This window comes from Solea solea, chromosome 6 (assembly GCF_958295425.1).
Source record: "Solea solea chromosome 6, fSolSol10.1, whole genome shotgun sequence".
NCBI lineage: Eukaryota > Metazoa > Chordata > Actinopteri > Pleuronectiformes > Soleidae > Solea > Solea solea.
In genome coordinates, this window is record NC_081139.1 from 14,038,077 (window position 1) to 14,061,242 (window position 23,166).

At 38.9% G+C, this 23,166-nt stretch overlaps 1 protein-coding gene across 2 annotated transcripts; it reads right to left on the bottom strand.

Annotated features, from left to right (window-relative positions):
- Nucleotides 1–86: 86 nt before the first annotated feature.
- Nucleotides 87–12,095, bottom strand: cldn19 (claudin 19). 2 transcript variants are annotated; one of them, XM_058631725.1, is made up of 5 exons: nucleotides 11,285–12,095; nucleotides 6,605–6,769; nucleotides 6,210–6,294; nucleotides 4,371–4,517; nucleotides 87–1,518 (listed from the first exon to the last, which is right to left on the bottom strand). In XM_058631725.1, exons 1-5 carry the CDS (start codon nucleotides 11,505–11,507, stop codon nucleotides 1,482–1,484), a joined length of 657 nt encoding a protein of 218 aa, XP_058487708.1. In that variant the 5' UTR covers nucleotides 11,508–12,095; the 3' UTR covers nucleotides 87–1,481. The 2 variants fall into 2 exon arrangements, with proteins under 2 accessions (XP_058487708.1, XP_058487707.1); XM_058631724.1 differs by having other exon boundaries at nucleotides 87–1,038; nucleotides 11,285–12,094.
- Between the last annotated feature and the right edge of the window lie 11,071 nt (nucleotides 12,096–23,166).

A 23,166-nucleotide genomic window follows, 5' to 3' on the forward strand; every position in this document is an offset into this window, starting at 1 on the left:
TATTGAACAACAGGGTGCAAACAAAGTATTTGAACTGGAAAGGAGGAACAAGTGGATGGAGAGTTGAAAAAGTGAAACGTTAGAAATCACCGCCAAATACTTTTATTTTTTTTTATGTTGCTGTTCTTTATTCTAAAAGAAACAGACAGGGGTATACTGTAAATGAGATGATACACAACATGGATGGGATATATATTAGAGACAGGAATGGCATGGTAAATAAATGCAGGTATAAGAAGGGTATTTGAACACTCAGCAAACTGGTGCTCCTTAGTACAGAAAACAGCACACAGTACAGTATATTCTTAGGAGTCAAAAATACAACGACTCCACCATTCACACAAAATCATGTTGGCATTTAACAAAAAAAAAAAATGAATGTGCTGGGTATTATATCCTCAATCTAGGCTACTTAGAAACAGACACACAGCAACAACAGTGCATAAGGCCTTATACTGAAGATCTAGCATTTCTATGTCTTTGTACTTTCATAAGTGGTACTGTATAGTAGCTTCACATTCATTTTCAGATATCTGTCAACAGAAAACAGGTATACAGATGTGGACACACGTCCCTCAGATGGGATGTGAAACTATGACGAAATCCATGTAGTCAAAATCATACATGTACACAAACGTGTTATTAGGCATTGTAGTAAGACATTATATATGTAGTAAAAAAAAACAAAAAAAACAAAGATGAATAGAGTAGGTGGTATATACACCTGGGCATTTAAAATATTATAGAAAACATACCCTGAATGAATGTCTCTCCCAAAGTCAGCAAAACAGACAAGACTTGGATATTGGCTTGTTTTAAACCTTTCATTTAAATCCTTCATTTAAACCTTTAAAAGCAATTTCATTTTTGCTTCAACATAATTTATGTTCATATATTCTGTGTTTAGTGTCTGTTTTGAATACCTCAGTGAGAGGGTTTGGTCTGTTGGCACAATCTAAACCATGGTAAGGCCTGAAGACTCTCCCAAACTACAAGTACTGCTCCCTTTTCTCTGGTGGGGTACTTTTAACATTTGGTCTGCAATTCAAAAAAGGGAAAAAAAGAAATGTTTCAGTCACAGACAGAACAAATTAAACCCAAAACACATTTAAAAACAACACCCAGAGGTCATAGGATATAAGTCAAATCATCAAACAATGCAACAGTTCCACAGAGAGTTTCAAATCATTGTTAACTTACAGCTGGAAATGGGACACAGGGGTGTGAGGGGTGTTTACAGGCTGAAATGAGTGAGGCCATGTCATTTCTTAAAGAAAAGATCTGATCAGGTGTCCTTGAGTCCATATGTACAGAAAAAGGCTCAGAAGGTAAGGGAATAACGAGGAGATGCAGATATGGTACGAAGGAAAAGGAAACGTTCTAATACAAGAGGTCCAAATTTGGGTCTAAGACACAACAGGGGGGAAGGGGAGACAGTGGTTTGACAGTTGGACAGTCCTCGATAAAAAGGCAGGGGCTGATCAGTCAGGGAAACTAGTTTCACTCAACAACTCTGCCCTGAATTAGAGAAGAGAAGAAGACAGTTGAAGAAGAACAGGATTAGAGGACAGAAAGGGAAATAAGAGACACATCAAGACCGCCCAGATTCTCACAACAACCATGGAGTGTTAGAAAGACAGTGAGGTGGTCAATGACTGTAAACATTTAGAAAAGTCAGGGGAAATCAATGAAAAGAAACGTGGCTGATGTTGATACATGTCACATGATTGGTAACCTACACTCCAATGTGTCAGCTACACATGGTGGATTAGAAATGATGGAGTGATGATGGCAAAAAGCTGCTAGTTTATCTAGTGTTTGAGATTTTGGGAAATTGTAACTTAAAAATGTCGTTAACTTATAGAGGTGAGTTAAGCAGGGTGAAAATGCTGTTCCATTTTTCTGCTTCTTTCGTCTTATTTGTTAGTTTTCCATTGTTGCTTCATCAAGTTACCCAATTGGTTTGGTCCAGTAATGGGCAAAATCTGACAGGCCAGAAGAAATAAACTGGTTGTATGTATGTACGGTTGCCATGTCGCCAAGAATCAATCCAAGGGCACTGACCAACATTTGAATGTGTACCTGCATTGTCAAAACTGGGATGCATTTACCCCAGAAAAAAAAAGTATAAACTTAACCAATACCAGTCTGAGTTTAATTGGGCCACAATCATCCCAGAAAAAACTAAACTGTGTTTGCATGTGTCCACAAATAAAAATATACTATATACAAATATTTGTTTAATAATTCGTACCACAATTTGTGTTTCCTTAAAATGCAAGAACCCAGTAAGCCGCTTTTCCCTCTTTCCAGTATACATGTGCCAGGCATACAGTTCTCTGGTTGTAAGTGGATTGATATGGGAGTGGTATCAATCTACTCATCTAACTGCCAGCAAGTGTGCAATTCACCAAAAAAAAATGAAACTCTATTTAAACGTAGCTTATACAGTATTTTCTTCTCTTTGGCCATAAAATAACAGGTAGTTCTCTCAGACTTGTTGTTGAGCAATAGCGATTGAAAACACAGCTGCCACTGACAGAGCAGTGATGCCTGACATCCCCCTTTATTTCAAGGGCACAAGGAATTTTCTTCAGATCCCCCCCCCCCCACCACCACCACCACCACCACCAGTACTCCTAATCTCACCATAATGGAGCACTCTCAACAAACAAGTGTCTACCAAGAAGAGGGGCAGTACGACCAGGAAACGAGGGGACTGGGACCTTTTCTAAGAAAAGTCAATGGCTTTATTATGTGGAACAGTGATGGAGCAGCTCTTTTAGAAACACAAATGAGGGCAAAGTGATGTGGGAGCACAAAGGGGGAACTCAAGTGCCAATTTAGACCTGCTGTTGTGTTTTATGGGCTGTTATGTGGGGTGGATTTTAAGACTAATACAGATATTTATTGTAACTTACTCCCATGAGCAGTCAACGGTTTGCGAAACACATGCCATAAAGTTAAAAATGACATTTACTGCTATTTACTGTGTATCCAGTGCCACGTTAGCTTATGTACTGCTGTAAAATAATGCTTAATACTGCGCCGGTGTATTAGCTTATGATTCCCGATAAAATTATACTTGTGTGAGATCACATCAGCTTGATTTCGCAAGAGATTATAAAATGAAAGTGTGTACATGCATTTGGAATAACAATGTTAGTACATGCAGTGGGAGGACATGTCAAAGGGAACCTCCACTTTCACTTAGTGTTGAGTAAAATGAAGTGACATTACAACAAAACAGCATTCACCCTCAGTACAATCCAAGCAGACACTATTTTTTATTAACAATTCAACTCCACCGCTGCAGTTCAGATTGTGTCTCATTTAGCGCTCAACTCTTTATTGTCAGATCATTTTGGTAGGCTGTCTTTATCAGGGCCTTAAAGGTACTGAGATCATGTCCTCTGTGTTTATTCTGAGAAAGTAGTTGGTGTCGTATTTGATCCCTACCTTCTAACTGAGTGTTTCTTGAGTGAGATTACACAAGGCAAACACCGTGTATCTCCACGGAGCTGCTCAGCGAAAATGTCATGTTTTTGTAACAGGGGGTTTGGCGTTCTTCTCACAATCTTTGTGCACCAGTGGAGTGTGAATACACAACGCTGTACAGAGGCAAAACACAGATGCAGCTCCAACCAGGAAGCATAGGACATGCTCATTAAAGATCAGTGTGTTTGACAGAACTATATAGTATTTCTTTCTCCATGTCCATTCTCACCGTGTATCTGCCATAACGCCCCCATGTCTAAGCCTTAGGAATCACTTTAAAGGTCCCATATTGTACACCATGAGATTCCCATGGCTTTTTGTGATACAGTTGGTATGTAAACACTGAAAGTATGCTCATATAGATAGGCAGAGAGATCAGAAAAGATGGTCTTAGAAGTTGACACAAGATATAACACAAAATCTATACTTATACCTTTTTATGGATTCCAACGGTTGAGATAAATTGTCGTCAAAGTGGAAAATATGGGACCTTTAAATGCAGTTTTATTTTTGTGTTGGGGTCAGATTTCTACTCTAATTTAGACTGAATAATGACATTAAAGCACATGAGAGGTTTCCATTCTTAGTTACTTCACTTGTTATCTGGATATATGGCATGACATGTCAAGTAAGTGATTTGTCAGTAACTTTTTAGACTCAACCATACAGTACATCTTACATATAATATGCTAGTGTGTGGTAAGTAAATGAACCCCAGTGTGTGAGTGATGTTTGATTACATGCATGGGTGCAAGGTAGTCGCTTTCTATTGTTTTAGCAGGCATAAGCTAGTCGTAAAGGGGGTGGTGCCAAGTGTGTCCTCTGCTCTCTGTTTGGGTTGCTGCTGGAAGGGGGGTGGATTTTACACGTACTCCCTGGCTGTGGAAGGCTGTGATTGGCGGTAGTATTGCTGCCCTCGCATGTCTTCTTTGGTGCAGGAGCAACACAGCAAGGCGCCGCCCAGTGCTGTCAGACTGGCTGCTGCCCAGCCCACAAACAGGGCGGAGCCAAATTCATACCTGTATATGAAACAAGGAGCAGGTCAGGGATGTGTCACATAGGTTCTACTATTTGTTACCTCATTAATAAACTATAATAAGGCCCAGCAACTGGAAATTATGCAAATATTTGATGCAGTTTTGTAAATGAAAATATTATTTCAATATTATCACATTTCAAAGTGAATTTGACTGCTAGAGTGGTTTGAAACTAAAACCAAAACTGTTGTGTTTGTGACATATTCCCGATATTAAAAGACATTAAAACTGTGATTAAGGATGTGTGTTTTGTGAAGCTCTCATTGTTCAAAGAGAAATTAGACAGGAGAGTTATATTCTTAAGAAAAGTAGCGCAGCTCATTAAATTGTGGCTGCTCTAATCTGATAACATGGGTGCCTAAATGAAAAGCAAGATATTTTGCCATGTAGATGTGCTGCTCTTGGGCTGGCCCATTTTATTTTTTCCCCCCAAAAGGTTGTAGTACATCATACCATGGTTCAAAGGTGGCTGTTGCCATGGGTGTCCAATCAAAGGCTGAATTTACACTGTAGGTCTTGATGCCAAATTCCAATATGTTACCAGTTTTTAAAATGTTCTGGTGACTTGTTTGCGTTGTCTTTAAAAAGTAATCTCTGCATCTATTCTGGTAAGCACTTGAGGAGACAACCTGTGGGGTTGGCTTGGCAACGGATCAGGAAATAGTTAGGGGGGGGGCGATGGCGTAGCTGATGACTTGCATTGTCGGCAACAGATGTCAGCGTCGTAGTTTGCATGCCTCATACTTGATGTCTTAGTCAAGTTTATTAGATTCACGTCACACAGTGTGATTTATAACGATCCTCTAAGATTGCTGAAATCTCACAGCATGTAAGAGGCTTTACACAGGCAGCGTTTGACTGCAGATGTCAACTTGATAATCTATGTAAATTGACATGAACTGAGAGGAGATGAAAGCCGTGGAGAAAGAGAGAAATGAGGGAAACTTCTATAGCAACTAATTATTTATGTCAACACTAACATCATCAGAATTTTGATGACAGGTGCCTCTCCTGTCAGCATCAATTTTCCACAGTAATTTGCAGATTTTTTTTTGTCAACTGTTCTGTGTTAAAGTGTCTGGGTTTTTTTTTAACAGTTGATGCTCTTTTAAGATGCATTTATGCAGATGTTGTTAATCATCTTAACAGCATACTCTCATACACTCTGAATCGCATTTTGTCTCAGACTAGACAAATACACAATGGAATGTATGTAACAGAAAATAGCATCCTCTCAAATAAGGCGAGTAATGCTGACAGTAAAGGGGTCAAACAAATCTGACGTGGTGAAAAATGACTGGCCTCCTTGTTTGGCAATTTTAAATGACAGGAAATGTGCTTTTCACACCTCGGTTTAAATGTAGACAACACTATTTCTGACAATTTGAGAAAAAGTCTTAAGCTGCTTACAGATTAACACGTTCTAGCTTCTTTCCTAAATTGTAGTGCGTCAAAAGTCCAAATAATGTCAGAATGGAAGAGAAAAATCCCCAGATAATTCACAACAAGCAAGTGGGTGAGTGTCTGGCCTCTTGCATGCTCAAGCCAGGCTGAACTAACTAATGATTAAACCGACAAAATCTTGGGGACATTTTCCTTTAGATTTAGCCGTAGATTTAGGTCACATCCACTGCTGTATTGAGAGACGTAGTTTGGCATCAGGAGGCTACATACCTGGCGTTGGGCGGTGTATTTGGGTTGAAGAACTGATAAGACACCTGAGTGGCATACCAAGACACAGACACCAGTGTACATAGACCTGCGGAGGGAGAGAAGATTAAAACAAGTCAAACATTCAGTGTTGCACATACACCACACAAATGAACTGGGGAATCCTTAATATTCTCCCCTAGACTTATGGTTTATGTTTGGGATCAGCTGCTAATGCCTCTAAAATGGCCTCTTCCTGTTTACAGCAGTGAGTCTAATTAGACAACAAGTAGTGATAGATTAGGCCAGAAAAAATGTAAAACCACTGCAGTGAAATGCATTTCATTGCAGGACATACTGCAGCATATTTTCAGCTGTAAACCAAACAAAACACGGAAAGCACACAGGACAAATCCCACCTGCAAGCAGGAAGAGAGCACCTCCAGTCACGGCGATCCGAGTCTTGGTGGCTGGGTTGTTATCGCCCACCTTGGTGCACTTCATGCCCACCACGCTGACAATGAGGGCAATGAAGCCCAGCAGCACTGACACCACCATGAGGGCCCTGCATGTTTGGATGTGGACTAGATAAAGAAAAGGAACGGAATAGGCAGGGGTGGAACAGATAGGGACAGAACAAAAAGAAAGGCAGAGCAAAGAAGGGAAGGAAAGTGTTGAGGAGATGAGAAAACAAACAGTCTTTTATCCCTTCCCTTGGAATAAACATGGACATAAAAGTGATCATTATAAGGAGACGAGGCTAAACATGCAATGTAGGACTGAAGGGAAACCACATGCATTTTTGACAGAAAGCTCATTAGTGGGAGTCCACCACTGTCCTGTTTTTCAAGAGCAGGACATTTCAAACTTTATATTGTCCAGTGATAACTTGGGACCTTAATCGTCCTACAAATCATCTCCAGATCATTCCACTGTGGCTTTGCACTCTCAAAAATCTAACACAGCTGCCCACACTGGCCCCGGCACACATAACATGGTGGGAAGAACATACTTACAAATAATTACGCACGCATAAATGTATGTTTGAGTGCACAATATCTGCACGCACACACTATGACTGTAGGTGGGACAGACACAGATGAAACACACAGCTCTCTGTGTGACACGCAGCTGCTGTAGGAGGTCCTGCTTTACATGTTTCACACAGTGGGATTAGTGTGGCTGTTTTGTCACAAAGCAAGATTGTTTTGATGGGGCTGTCGCCACAGCGATCAGACACTACTGCCTCTAACGCGGCCACACACAAAATGGATGATGCAAAAGCAACACTTGCGGATTTAATGATGTAAAAAATACTGATAAGAGTGAGGGAATTGTTGAAATTCCAGCAGCGGGAAGGAAACGTACAAATTCCAATCACCTGATTCTTATATGCGACAGAGCCAACAAATACAGTAATTAAAGTAACAATAATAAAGGCTTCCATACTTTTTTTATTTAAGGTTGTAGCCATTATAACAAGGACTTAAGTGTAACCTAGGGGTTTCACATCGGAGAAATGATGCCAAAGCCATAAAAACAACACAAATAACATCACTAAATAAACTAGAGCAGATAAACAATGAAATGAAAAAAGAATGGCATAGACTTTCTGTCTTCTACTTTCGGCTTTCTCTTATGACGCTCAAGGAAAGACTCCTTAAAATAGGCCAGACTAAAATACAACAGAATAATTTATCTGCAAAAGTATTATGGAGAAGCTAATGGAGACTCATAGCTTTATGAACTATATTTCTGCAGCTTTCATCTCCAAGAGTCTATAGAAAAAAGAACGGATCAGAATTGTTTTGCCTTTCCCTGGAGCCTTTTGATCACATCTTGCCTTCAGGCTACACAAGAATAAGTAAAGTGGACCTCGACTTCAGTTTTCGTTTCCTTGTTTTTCATTATTTTAGCACTGGAAACAAGACTTCAAAATATGGAATTAGAATTTATTTCGTCATTGTGACAAATATGCACACCCCATCTTTCAAAGAACAGCACTGTAGTAGCATTTCAGAGGCTGACCTGAGAGGACTTATGGTGGGGGGAGGAGTCTTTGAAGAAGGATTTATGGCTCCTTTTGATGAAGCATCTGAATGATCTTCAGTATAGTTGAGTATAGTTTGATTTTTTTTTTTTCTCTTTGTCTTTTATTCACTCTTGGAATTCATCCTCTCATGTCCTCTGTGGGTGTCCAGGGGCCTTTGTAAGTGACATTACTCTGACCAGTTTAAGCCACAAACATACAAGAAGGAGTGATGGAGACATTAAAAGGAAGAATGAAGTTATCGTTGGGTTGGCTCAGCCACAAGGAACCTCTCTTTCCACTCTCCAGGGTGGCAGTACCAGCCACAAGCTCTCATTGAGTGAGTGTGTTTGCTGGTTTGTGTGTGTGTGTGCGCGTGTGCATGGTTGTGTCCCATTTAGAAGACTCTTTTTTGCACACAATATGTTTGCCCACTCACTACTCAACTCTAAAACTGCGTCTTTATTGAACATCTCCAAAAACAACACGATGCCACAATTCATTTAGCTATTACATTTTCCCTCGTTAATTTCCCTTTGGGAAGTTCATTTAGTGCTCAGACAGAAACTCGGAGATGTCGTGCTGCTCACTGTGTGCGGACATCGAATCCTGTCATTGTCTCTTTATACGGAGAGATAGCAAATCCACATCGTGTGTGTGTGTGATATTGTGACACAACTGTACTCATCATAACTGTCTAATCAATAGGGTGATTTCCTATTATCAACCAACCCAATGTAAGCTAGATCAACTTCAATCAATTTATCCTATACTCTGTCCAACCAAACTTAGCCTCTGTGTTAAAGATCAGTAATTGTGTCCAAATTATTATTAACACATTAATTAATGTGGCCACAATATATCGATCACTTTTTACCCAGTAAACCATTAAAAGGGCATATATGGAATTAACAGTAACAGTGTCACTTTCTGCCCAAGCTGCAGAGGGGAGAGGTGGTCACTACTTTTGCCTCAGGGAGAAAGCTGGGGCATTTAAATGTTCTTCCTGTGTGCAGGATTATTACTTTTTCTGGGTACACAGTTGTAAAAAAACATGCAGATTCTAGGTGTAAATGTGAGTGTGAGGGGTTGTTTGTCTCTAAAGAGGGCTAGGTCGCAATGCCCCGATGGTTGGCTGACAGCAAAGAAGACGGCAAACAATTGTGATGCTGCAAAAACAACTACTGCCAATGAGCAACCAGCACGTACATTCTGTGCCTGCGCTGGAACAGCCAATCACAATAATCTCTCATCAACAGAGGATGACACTGATTCAACATGCTGAATCAGCCATAAAGCCTTCAATTGATGCCGACAAAGGCCACAGTGACATCAACAGTAACTTTCATCAAAGTCTCTCACCCAATGCTGGCTGGGAGTGGCTCAAGCTTCCCCTATACGGCCCTTTAAAGGATATGCTGTACCGATAATGGATGCATGTTTTCAAATGTGCTATATAAATACATTTGACTTGATTATAATCTATTAATTTCACATTAAAGTGAATGCAAACATATTATATAATGTGGCAGAACAGATTGTCAAGGCCCGGTCATTGTGTGTTCAAAATCATGCTGATGTCTTTGAATGGAGCCGGTGAAGAGAGTTTCTTCACAACTCCAATCTGAGCTTCTTCAAGATCAGAATAACACTAACATGGTTTTTAATCATGATTCAGTGCTGCCCCGTCTCTTCAGACCGTCTAGACACATGACTGGATGCTGTTCTGCTCCATTTCATAATCCGTCTGTCCTTATAGGAGACGCCTGAATAAACCTGTGAGTGGTCCCAACTTTGCAGTTCTTCAGAAGGGGTTTTCTTTGGTGTTTGTCTTGCACTCACAATCTTGCACTCACTGGGCGTGTTAATGGATAAATGAAACAATGTGCACGTGTGGGGAAGACAGCGCACATTCTGGGAATATCTCTGGTGTTTCGCTTAACACTGCCCTTTTCTTCTCGTAACAGTCCCCATTCATCCGCCAGGACAATACGCTGTTCTCATTGCTCCAATGAACCAAAGGAGATGGGAGATCAGCTCGGGCCACTCAGAACACCACAAAAAAAATGTTTTGATTTAAGGACTCGCCACGACACCAAAATGTTTACAAAGTGCCTCATTTGTTTTCAGAAGGAACGTGTGCCACAGCGAGAGTCCTATACACACAATGGTCCAAAACTACCACGGGACAACTCGACGTGTTCAGTTGTTTGGTGATAATGACTGAACCCACCTCCCTGTTGCCTTTCATTAGAATCTCTAATGAGTGAATAAAAGGACGATTTAAGCAGCCAATAGATGGATTCATTTAATCGGGGTGCCATTATTTATGCGTCACTGGCTCCTACAGACAGATTGAAGATGACAAGAGGCTCATATTCTCAGCTAATTTATGTCAGAATCCCACATTCCTGTCCCCCTCCCACTCTTTGCACATTATGCTTCAAGATGTTCTGGAGTTTTGAGATGAGTGCCATCAAAGTTTTCAACAGCAGTGTTTTTAAGGGAGATTTATAGCTTGTGAATTCAACACATCCCAGATAAAGGAAGCTCGGGGAATTGTTTTCCTTCTGTTTTGCCTGCTGATTAATAAGTGTGGCCAAATGAATGGGCCGGTTACATTAACTGCAGTGATTTGTAACATAGAGTCACAGACACTTCATGGGAAAACTTCGGAGGAAAAGGGAAGGCAAATGTTTTCATAGAAGAATCATTTGCAAATAAATTATTGTTAAAAAACAAAAAAACATTAAATGGAGGGATCCGATTGAAGAAAGCTTTGTGAGAATATAGTGTGGAAAAAAAGAGTGTGATTAAAGGAACCTTTCTTTGTAATGCATTAGGAGAGGATTATTGGCTTACTCAAGCTTTAATTTAGTCTTTTCATCATCTGACAAATTACCCACTAAATATCACTTAATCACTTTTTTTTAACATTATATTATGTTCAAAATATGACAATCATGAATCAAAGTTATTCCAATGAGCACATAAAAAGAAGTCATACCAAGTAGTGTGTTGAAGAGAAAGAAAAGGGAACTACAAGTTCAAACTTAATCATTGTACTCACTGTCCAGCGAGAGCATGGAGTCAAAGATCTTGCACTGCACCTGTCCTGTACTCTGTGAGGCACAGCTCATCCACAGCCCCTCGTACAGACCCACAGCTGTGATGATGGCATCACCTGCGTATGACGACTGCTTCCACTGTGGTAAGGCGGTGGTCGAGATAACGCCGATCCAGCCGCCCAGTGCCAGAAAGTAACCCAACAACTGGAGACCTGAGTTGGCCATCCTTATCTGGTTCTGTCTCTCTGTCTCTGTCTGATCTCACTTTGTCTGTCTCTCTCTCTCTATCCTTCCCACTCTCTGTTTTTCTTGCAACAACTGTTGTTCAGGTGACTCTGGTGTGGCGCCCTTTCTTTGTGTGGACACACCTGCAGCAATCCTGTTACTTCATTCACACTTCTCTTCACTGTCCTGTCCCTTTGAGCATCTCCTTCTGCCCCTCTGCCTTAGCTCTCATTTGGAGAAGTCCCCTTTTTCTCCTTGCCTCTAACTGCCTTTCTTTGTTTCTCCACGTCCTGGACTTGTTTGGTCCGTCTCCGCTGGGATGATGACTTCTTGTCTCTCCTTAAGGCTGTGTCCTGGGCTGTCGGGGGCTCAGTCAAAGTGGAAGAAAAAAAAAGCTCTCTGATGGTCAGTGTTTCAGTCCATCAAGCATCGTGGCTGGGCTGCCTCAATCTTTGCATAGCCTCTTCCAATTCTCTCTTTCTTTCACTGTGCTGCTTGCTTACTTCCCCCTCTCTACAATCTTTCCATCTGCTCCAAGCTTAAGTGGCTCAATGACGGGTAGCGAGGAAAAAAGTAAAAACAAAAAAAAGAGAACACAAAAAGTCCTTAACAGGCTGACCACAAAGAGATGGGGAAATGAGCTGAACTGTGATTGGACGTCTCTGTGTGGTAGGAACGCCCACAGGGAGGGAAAAGGGATGGCCTGGTTGGGGAAAAGAAACAGTGTTTCCATCAGGGAATGAAACAAAAAGCAGAAGATGTGGCTCAGTACCGAAAAAATCATACATAAATATGAGAAGCTTGTTACTACAAAATGGTCAAGTGATTCTTGATTTTGGTTCTGCATCTAATTTAAAAAGCCAATCCCGTTCTGAAAGACTGCAGCATGCTTTTGATCCTTTAAAAGTTGGCTGCCCTGCTGGTGTTGTGGATGATGTGTTGGTAAAGTGCAACAAAAAAAAACAAGTAAATCAGGCTCCAAACAAAGTCCGTCTGAAAAGGAAGTGTCACATCCAGACAGGCTCTCCAGAAGTTATGGGCCTCTGAGGCAAGCCTCTTCCATCGCCATGACAACACCCGGACAAATGAAGAGGGAAAAGGGGCAAGCCAGTGAGAGTTTGCTGAACTGTACATCCTAAGGAGCTGTAAACGCAGACACACTCCAGGCTTTTGTGTCTGCGGAAGAGGCAGAAACCTGCTTTCCCACAGTTGTTCTTCCCATCAGCTCTCCTTCAACTCAACTCAACTCATTAAATTAGCTTCACTTCACTTCAGACGAACTCAGTAATTCTATTCTGCCGATTACACTGTTGACAATGTGCGCACTCACACAGACGCTGCAATTTTCTCACATCTGTAAGAGACATGTCTCACCCCCAACTCACGCACACACACAGTCTGTCCTACAAGCATGTTTTTGCTTTTACTCTCACAGTTTTCGCCAACAGACCTTGGGTGTTAAAAAAAAGAAGGAGAAAAAAAAGAAAGAAAAAAAGAGACTCTGATAAGAATAAATTGTAGAAATATAATGGAATACACATGGAAAAGCCAGAGGTTATTGGGGGTTTTCTGAGCTCTTCTGTTGTACTTTCCCCTCTGGGATTTTAGTCTCTCTTATGTTCCCTTCGCCCTTTTGTTCCCTTTCATGTCTAACCTACCAATTCAACCTTGAACCTGAACCTCAACTTGATCTCCTGTAATCTCACAAAAACACCAGGACATGTGAACATGCATGTGACCTCACTTATCCAGTACCTCACCACACACACAAACACACACATTGTGGTCTAACCACAGTTGGAACCATCTGATTCATCAGCCGCACTATTCCCATCAGTTTGAATATTTGGCGTGTGTGTGTGTGCCTGACCACAGCTATTATGCATTGACGTTTGCAGAGAGTGTGAGTAAATGTGTGTGTGTGTGTGTGTGTGTGTGTGTGTGTGTGTGTGTGTGTGTGTGTGTGAGTGTGTGCATTGGGGTTTGCAGTAAAAGCACAGAGGTCAGCTGAGCCCAGGAGGCGAGAAGAGATGAAAGAGGTGCAAAACAAGTGCTCAGGTCAAGTGCAGTGGGTGGAGGGGCAGGGTCCTCAACAGCCCTTCTCGAGATCTTGTCTGATTTTGAATCATAACAACAAACTACCATTGGTGGGTTTAAAGCAGAAAAGGTTTCAAGTTGTAAAACCCAACTGAGCAGCTTTTTATAAACGGTCACTGACCATAGACTTACGAGCAACACATGCTCATACACCACTGACAAATCAGATTGGTTATTGCCTTGTTTTTTATGTGCTGCTGATCATGTGATCAATTATTAAAGTATTCATATTTTCAGATATGCCTGCAAACTCCACAACGGAGTATAGGCTACTGAAACGATAGGTAAATTAAAGGGAAGGTCTTGGTCCTATTTAATGAAACACGACACAAACCACAGTGCCTCACATAGGAAGGTCACACACTTTAAGATGCTATAGTACGTCTTCCCTTTGCTTCTCAAAGATCTGCATGGTCACACCAGGATCTTAAACTTCCTTTGAAAATGAATCACTACAACTGGGTGAATTTGTTCACATGGTTGAGTGAACCTGTGCAAATGTTACATGTCTGGTTTAAATGGGCTTATGCCCAACCAGTAAGCCATTTGAACAGTGCTGATCATGTGATGTCAAAGTCTTTTGGCGTACAGCCTAAAAAGTGTCTGCCATGTTTCCGCAGGATTCCTTTTTTTAGACCTCCTAATGTTATAAGAATCTGAACTTTAAGGGGACAGAACGGCAGAGGAAACACGTTTAGCTGTGTTGCTGTTTCAGTCAGTTTGCAGACAATAAAGAAACAGGAGTTGATGGCACAGGTATCTTTGTATAAACTGTGAACTTATAGCTAAAATAAACGTATTACATTTAACAAAACAAAGCAGGACAGAATAGGAGCTATTACTCCAGAACTGAGTCAACAGGGCTACAGTTCACCTACTAGCCCTGACAGTATAGTCACTTTATCACACACTGGAAGGAACTGATTCATTTCGTTAAGCTCAATTACAGTCATTCACAGTGAAAAAACACCAAAACTGTTTGGCTGTTTGGATTAAGTGGATCATGTTGTGGTTTGAGTTAAGATAACTTAATACTCACTACATTTGTGGTTGTTTTTCATTCATCTTATTTGTGATATCACAAAATCTCTCTATCTCTATAGTTTTGGTCAAATAAATCATTTATCCCCTTCTTCATCTTCTATTGCTTTATCCGCCACATGAGGGTCACAGGGGCGCTGGTGCCAATCCCAGCTGACATAGGCTGAAAGGCAGGTTACACCCTGGACAGGTCACCAGTCCATCACAGGGCCACATAGAGACAAACAACCTTCCACTCGAAATCATTGATCATTGAAATTCAAAATAACAGAATAAAAGTAAACTGACATTGATTTTGGTGAAAATCAATTAGTCATCATTTTGTCAGAGTAATTTCTTACACACTGTCCATGGGCCCCACCAGAATTACTGATGTGGATACACCCTTTTGTAACTTTCAGCTCTTATCTCTTTGATATATACTCTCCTGACAGGAAACCAGCAAGTTTGATTTGCACAGTCTCTTGCACGCACTATTACAGCATCAGGGGTCAATCAGATTAGCTGGTGTTGTCAGGGTTACTGTAAAACACATGTGGACATGTAAACAGTATTGGAAGGATTATGTAACACAACAGGCAGGTTGTGGATTAGTCTTTTTGAAGAAACACAGGGATTACTCATTATTCTTGAAGCAGGTTCACTTCAATGTCACATGAAACAAATTTATACAGAAGCATACGCATGGAAAACTCTATATTTTTAATATGACTTGAATTACTTGCTTATTCGTAAGTTATCCTGAGAGGGGTTCTCAAGTTCTCCTTGATTTAACAGCAGCTTTCAATACTACTAATTATGCCATTTCAATTGATCTATTAACAAGTGGCTCAACATCTCAGGCTCTGCCTTTAATTTGTGCTCATCACATATACATATACTGATATTTTAGACTGTCATTGAAAAATCTGCCTTCTTACCTGGCCCTATAACATCTGGAGTTCCACAGGGCTCAATTCTGGGCCCAATCCTCTTCTCATTGTATATGCTACCTCTTAGTAACTTAATCAGTTGAACTGCATTTCTTACTACCGTTACACCAGTGACACATGTTGCAACACCTGACAATGGTCATTTAACCATCTGCAACTAAAAGGTTCTCTAAAACTATTTCAATCAGCAGGGCAAACCTGTAGAAACTCACTGGCCTCCAATATCAATTCATTTGCAAGACGCCCGTTCGCCAAACCCTAAATGAGCTCAATTTCGTTGCAGCTGAAATTGTGAGATGTACTTACTTAACAGGTGTTGTCTAGTAACAAGAGTAGCAGCAGCATCAGACAGTACCATGTTGATGACTGTTAATTATGGGGTGCTCATGACATGGGCTGACATATACCAAAACCCCTGTTTTTTATGCAACTTTAAGAGTGATATTTTGGGTTCCCTGTGGCTTCTATTTTGTCCGTGATACTGGATTTGGTAAGTTCAAAGTGTAGCTTATTTTAACAAACAATGAGTGTGGAAACCTGAGTTCCAATTTCATCTGAAATATGTACCTAATGTGATATTTATAAATGTCTCTTTTTATTGTTTTTGTTTTCATATATACTGTGCATCTTTTATAACCATGTAGTGCTCTCTAGCAAACTATAGAAATAGAATGTTAAGCCTTTCCGGTTTTGCAGCCACAGAGCACAGACAAGAATGTGGTTCCTGAATGAATGCTAACTAAGCAGAAAAATGAATAATGTATGGGTGCGTCCTGAGGAGAGCTCCTTTGGCCCACCTCAAGTGCCCCTGAAGAGACTGTTGGCTCTGCTCATTATGGAGTTGAACAAGGTGTATTTTCCCCAAAGTAGACAGCAGCTTTGAGTGCTGTGACATACAAAAACACCACTGAGAGTTTGGGGGTGAAAAAAATGACAGTTTGGATTCCTCCATCCAAAAGCTACTGTGAGAAATTGATGTGAGCAATTTCCATGAATGTTTCAGAGTCTTGAACACACATACATAGTGTTCCCTTTATCCATTGTTTACTAAATTCACGGTGCCCACCCTTGTTTTCATGCCTGGCTTTCTGTTCAGCTGTAGGGTCAGCACTTTCTGGTCATACTGGTTGTAGAGCTATTGCTACTGCTTGGGGAGACATTTCTCTCTCCTCTCCAACCCAGTAACCCTGCAACCAGTTTATCCCCCACCACCCTCACCCTCTGTCCAGTTCCTCACCAGGTTGGTACATGGTTCAGTGGGTGCTATTGGTTGCTCCCGTTCTCCGTTGTCTCTCCATCTCCCCAGATTTTCCAGACCCCTGCTGCACTAAGCAGAGCTTAAGAGTCAGCTGAGTTGATCAAAGACCATACCCATGTAGTGCCTAACAAGGGGAGAGAGTTCTCAACGACACAGGACCTCCCAGTGGTTTCCATCACCATAGGCCTACTGTAACAAGAATTGGCTTCGAAGGACAGAATATTCTGCGGCGAAATTTTGAGCATGCCTGCTGTTCTTGCTGCCGATGTCGTCGGGTGCAGGACATGTGCTGGTAAAGGAGTAATATTTAGTTGGAATCACCCTTTAAAAGAGACTCTTAAGCTGTGAGGATCCAAACTGGGCTATGTTGTGATCATTTTGTCGATCGTCTCCCATACATGTGTATGTGGAAATTAGAAAAGTAATAGCCTGCCATTCTCGATCAAACCGCACGTTTTGATAAAGAATGTGTGGGGGTTGTTTTTTTTGTCAAATTTTGGACGACATGCTAAACTGTGAAATATTGCTCAAATTTTGGACAACATACTAAACTATAACACTTTTGTCAAATTTTGGACGACATACTAAACTATGACATTTTGGTCAAATTTTGGACAACATACTAAACTATGAAATTTTTGTCAAATTTTGAACGACATACTAAACTATGACATTTTTGTACATAGTTAGTCAAGACATACTAACCACTACGCCACCATGCCACTTACAGTAAAATGTCATAGTTTAGTATGTCGTCCAAAATTTTACAAAAATGTCATAGTTTAGTATGTGGTCCAAAATTTCATAGTTTAGTATGTCGTCCAAAATTTGACAAACATGTCATAGTTGAGTATGTGGTCCAAAATTGGACAAAAATTTCAAAGTTTAGTATGTCGTCCAAAATTTGACCAAAATGTCATAGTTTAGTATGTGGTCCAAAATGTCATAGTTTAGTATGTGGTCTAAAATTTGACCAAAATGTCATAGTTTAGTAAGTCGTCCAAAATTTGACCAAAATGTCATAGTTTAGTATGTCGTCCAAAATTTGACCAAAATGTCATAGTTTAGTGTGTCGTCCAAAATTTGACCAAAATGTCATAGTTTAGTATGTCGTCCAAAATTTGACCAAAATGTCATAGTTTAGTGTGTCGTCCAAAATTTGACCAAAATGTTATAGTTTAGTATGTCGTCCAAAATTTGACCAAAATGTCATAGTTTAGTATGTCGTCCAAAATTTGACCAAAATGTCATAGTTTAGTATGTGGTCCAAAATGTGACCAAAATGTCATAGTTTAGTATGTCGTCCAAAATTTGACCAAAATGTCATAGTTTAGTATGTCGTCCAAAATGTGACCAAAATGTCATAGTTTAGTATGTCGTCCAAAATGTGACCAAAATGTCATAGTTTAGTATGTCATCCAAAATGTGTCATAGTTTAGTATGTGGTCCAAAATTTGCCCAAAATGTCATAGTTTAGTATGTGGTCCAAAATTTGACCAAAATGTCAGAGTTTAGTATGTCGTCCAAAATGTGACCAAAATGTCATAGTTTAGTATGTCGTCCAAAATTTGACCAAAATGTCATAGTTTAGTATGTCGTCCAAAATTTGACCAAAATGTCAGAGTTTAGTATGTCGTCCAAAATGTGACCAAAATGTCATAGTTTAGTATGTCGTCCGAAATTTGACCAAAATGTCAGAGTTTAGTATGTCGTCCAAAATGTGACCAAAATGTCATAGTTTAGTATGTGGTCCAAAATTTGACCAAAATGTCATAGTTTAGTATGTGGTCCAAAATGTGACCAAAATGTCATAGTTTAGTATGTCGTCCAAAATTTGACCAAAATGTCATAGTTTAGTATGTCGTCCAAAATTTGACCAAAATGTCATAGTTTAGTATGTCGTCCAAAATGTGACCAAAATGTCATAGTTTAGTATGTCGTCCGAAATTTGATCAAAATGTCATAGTTTAGTATGTGGTCCAAAATTTGATCAAAATGTCATAGTTTAGTATGTGGTCCAAAATTTGACCAAAATGTCATAGTTTAGTATGTGGTCCAAAATGTGACCAAAATGTCATAGTTTAGTATGTGGTCCAAAATTTGACCAAAATGTCATAGTTTAGTATGTGGTCCAAAATGTGACCAAAATGTCATAGTTTAGTATGTGGTCCAAAATTTGACCAAAATGTCATAGTTTAGTATGTGGTCCAAAATGTGACCAAAATGTCATAGTTTAGTATGTGGTCCAAAATGTGACCAAAATGTCATAGTTTAGTATGTCGTCCAAAATTTGACAAACATGTCATAGTTTAGTATGTGGTCCAAAATTGGACAAAAATTTCAAAGTTTAGTATGTCGTCCAAAATTTGACCAAAATGTCATAGTTTAGTATGTGGTCCAAAATGTCATAGTTTAGTATGTGGTCTAAAATTTGACCAACATGTCATAGTTTAGTATGTCGTCCAAAATGTGACCAAAATGTCATAGTTTAGTATGTCGTCCGAAATGTGACCAAAATGTCATAGTTTAGTATGTCGTCCCAAATGTGACCAAAATGTCATAGTTTAGTATGTCATCCAAAATGTGACAAAAATGTCATAGTTTAGTGTGTCGTCCGAAATTTGATCAAAATGTCATAGTTTAGTATGTGGTCCAAAATTTGACCAAAATGTCATAGTTTAGTATGTGGTCCAAAATTTGCCCAAAATGTCATAGTTTAGTATGTGGTCCAAAATTTGACCAAAATATCATAGTTTAGTGTGTCGTCCAAAATTTGACCAAAATGTCATAGTTTAGTATGTCGTCCAAAATGTGACCAAAATGTCATAGTTTAGTATGTCATCCAAAATGTGTCATAGTTTAGTATGTGGTCCAAAATTTGCCCAAAATGTCATAGTTTAGTATGTGGTCCAAAATTTGACCAAAATGTCATAGTTTAGTATCTCGTCCAAAATTTGACCAAAATGTCATAGTTTAGTGTGTCGTCCAAAATTTGACCAAAATGTCATAGTTTAGTATGTGGTCCAAAATTTGACCAAAATGTCATAGTTTAGTGTGTCGTCCAAAATTTGACCAAAATGTCATAGTTTAGTATGTGGTCCAAAATGTGACCAAAATGTCATAGTTTAGTATGTCGTCCAAAATTTGACCAAAATGTCATAGTTTAGTATGTGGTCCAAAATGTGACCAAAATGTCATAGTTTAGTATGTCGTCCAAAATGTGACCAAAATGTCATAGTTTAGTATGTCATCCAAAATGTGTCATAGTTTAGTATGTGGTCCAAAATTTGCCCAAAATGTCATAGTTTAGTATGTGGTCCAAAATTTGACCAAAATGTCAGAGTTTAGTATGTCGTCCAAAATGTGACCAAAATGTCATAGTTTAGTATGTCGTCCAAAATTTGACCAAAATGTCATAGTTTAGTATGTCGTCCAAAATTTGACCAAAATGTCAGAGTTTAGTATGTGGTCCAAAATTTGACCAAAATGTCATAGTTTAGTATGTGGTCCAAAATGTGACCAAAATGTCATAGTTTAGTATGTGGTCCAAAATGTGACCAAAATGTCATAGTTTAGTATGTGGTCCAAAATGTGACCAAAATGTCATAGTTTAGTATGTCGTCCAAAATTTTACAAAAATGTCATAGTTTAGTATGTGGTCCAAAATGTCATAGTTTAGTATGTGGTCCAAAATTTGACAAACATGTCATAGTTTAGTATGTCGTCCAAAATTTGACCAAAATGTCATAGTTTAGTATGTGGTCCAAAATGTCATAGTTTAGTATGTGGTCTAAAATTTGACCAAAATGTCATAGTTTAGTAAGTTGTCCAAAATTTGACCAAAATGTCATAGTTTAGTATGTCGTCCAAAATTTGGCCAAAATGTCATAGTTTAGTATGTGGTCCAAAATTTGCCCAAAATGTCATAGTTTAGTATGTGGTCCAAAATTTGACCAAAATATCATAGTTTAGTGTGTCGTCCAAAATTTGACCAAAATGTCATAGTTTAGTATGTCGTCCAAAATGTGACCAAAATGTCATAGTTTAGTATGTCATCCAAAATGTGTCATAGTTTAGTATGTGGTCCAAAATTTGCCCAAAATGTCATAGTTTAGTATGTCGTCCAAAATTTGACCAAAATGTCATAGTTTAGTATCTCGTCCAAAATTTGACCAAAATGTCATAGTTTAGTATGTCGTCCAAAATGTGACAAGAATGTCATAGTTTAGTATGTCGTCCAAACTTTGCCCAAAATGTCATAGTTTAGTATGTCGTCCAAAATTTGACCAAAATGTCATAGTTTAGTAAGTCGTCCAAAATTTGACCAAAATGTCATAGTTTAGTATGTGGTCCAAAATTTGACCAAAGTGTCATAGTTTAGTATGTGGTCCAAAATGTGACCAAAATGTCATAGTTTAGTATGTCGTCCAAAATTTGACCAAAATGTCATAGTTTAGTGTGTCGTCCAAAATTTGACCAAAATGTCATAGTTTAGTATCTCGTCCAAAATTTGACCAAAATGTCATAGTTTAGTATCTCGTCCAAAATTTGACCAAAATGTCATAGTTTAGTATGTCGTCCAAAATGTGACAAGAATGTCATAGTTTAGTATGTCGTCCAAACTTTGCCCAAAATGTCATAGTTTAGTATGTCGTCCAAAATGTCATAATTTAGTATGTTGTCCAAAATTTGACCAAAATGTCATAGTTTAGTATGTCGTCCAAAATGTGACGAAAATGTCATAGTTGAGTATGTCGTTCAAAATTTGACAAAAAATGTCATAGTTAAGTATGTCTTCCAAAATTTGACAAACATGTCATAGTTTAGTATGTTGTCCAAAATTTGACCAAAATGTCATAGTTTAGTATCTCGTCCAAAATTTGACCAAAATGTCATAGTTTAGTATGTCGTCCAAAATGTGACAAGAATGTCATAGTTTAGTATGTCGTCCAAACTTTGCCCAAAATGTCATAGTTTAGTATGTCGTCCAAAATTTGACCAAAATGTCATAGTTTAGTAAGTCGTCCAAAATTTGACCAAAATGTCATAGTTTAGTATGTGGTCCAAAATTTGACCAAAGTGTCATAGTTTAGTATGTGGTCCAAAATGTGACCAAAATGTCATAGTTTAGTATGTCGTCCAAAATTTGACCAAAATGTCATAGTTTAGTGTGTCGTCCAAAATTTGACCAAAATGTCATAGTTTAGTATCTCGTCCAAAATTTGACCAAAATGTCATAGTTTAGTATCTCGTCCAAAATTTGACCAAAATGTCATAGTTTAGTATGTCGTCCAAAATGTGACAAGAATGTCATAGTTTAGTATGTCGTCCAAACTTTGCCCAAAATGTCATAGTTTAGTATGTCGTCCAAAATTTGACCAAAATGTCATAGTTTAGTATGTCGTCCAAAATGTGACAAGAATGTCATAGTTTAGTATGTCGTCCAAACTTTGCCCAAAATGTCATAGTTTAGTATGTCGTCCAAAATGTGACAAGAATGTCATAGTTTAGTATGTCGTCCAAACTTTGCCCAAAATGTCATAGTTTAGTATGTCGTCCAAAATTTGACCAAAATGTCATAGTTTAGTAAGTCGTCCAAAATTTGACCAAAATGTCATAGTTTAGTATGTGGTCCAAAATTTGACCAAAGTGTCATAGTTTAGTATGTGGTCCAAAATGTGACCAAAATGTCATAGTTTAGTATGTCGTCCAAAATTTGACCAAAATGTCATAGTTTAGTGTGTCGTCCAAAATTTGACCAAAATGTCATAGTTTAGTATCTTGTCCAAAATTTGACCAAAATGTCATAGTTTAGTATCTCGTCCAAAATTTGACCAAAATGTCATAGTTTAGTAAGTCGTCCAAAATTTGACCAAAATGTCATAGTTTAGTATGTCGTCCAAAATGTCATAATTTAGTATGTTGTCCAAAATTTGACCAAAATGTCATAGTTTAGTATGTCGTCCAAAATGTGACGAAAATGTTATAGTTGAGTATGTCGTTCAAAATTTGACAAAAAATGTCATAGTTAAGTATGTCTTCCAAAATTTGACAAACATGTCATAGTTTAGTATGTGGTCCAAAATGTAACCAAAATGTGATAGTTTAGCATGTACTCCAAAATGTCATAGTTTAATATGTTGTCCACACAGACCGGGGACTGAACCCAGCACTCTCTTGCAACAGTAACATAGTTAAGACACACTAACCACTACGCCACCATGCCTTTTTGGTCTTACAGTAAAACGTCATTTTTAGTGTGTCGTCCAAAATTTGACCAAAATGTCATAGTTTAGTATGTGGTCCAAAATGTGACCAAAATGTCATAGTT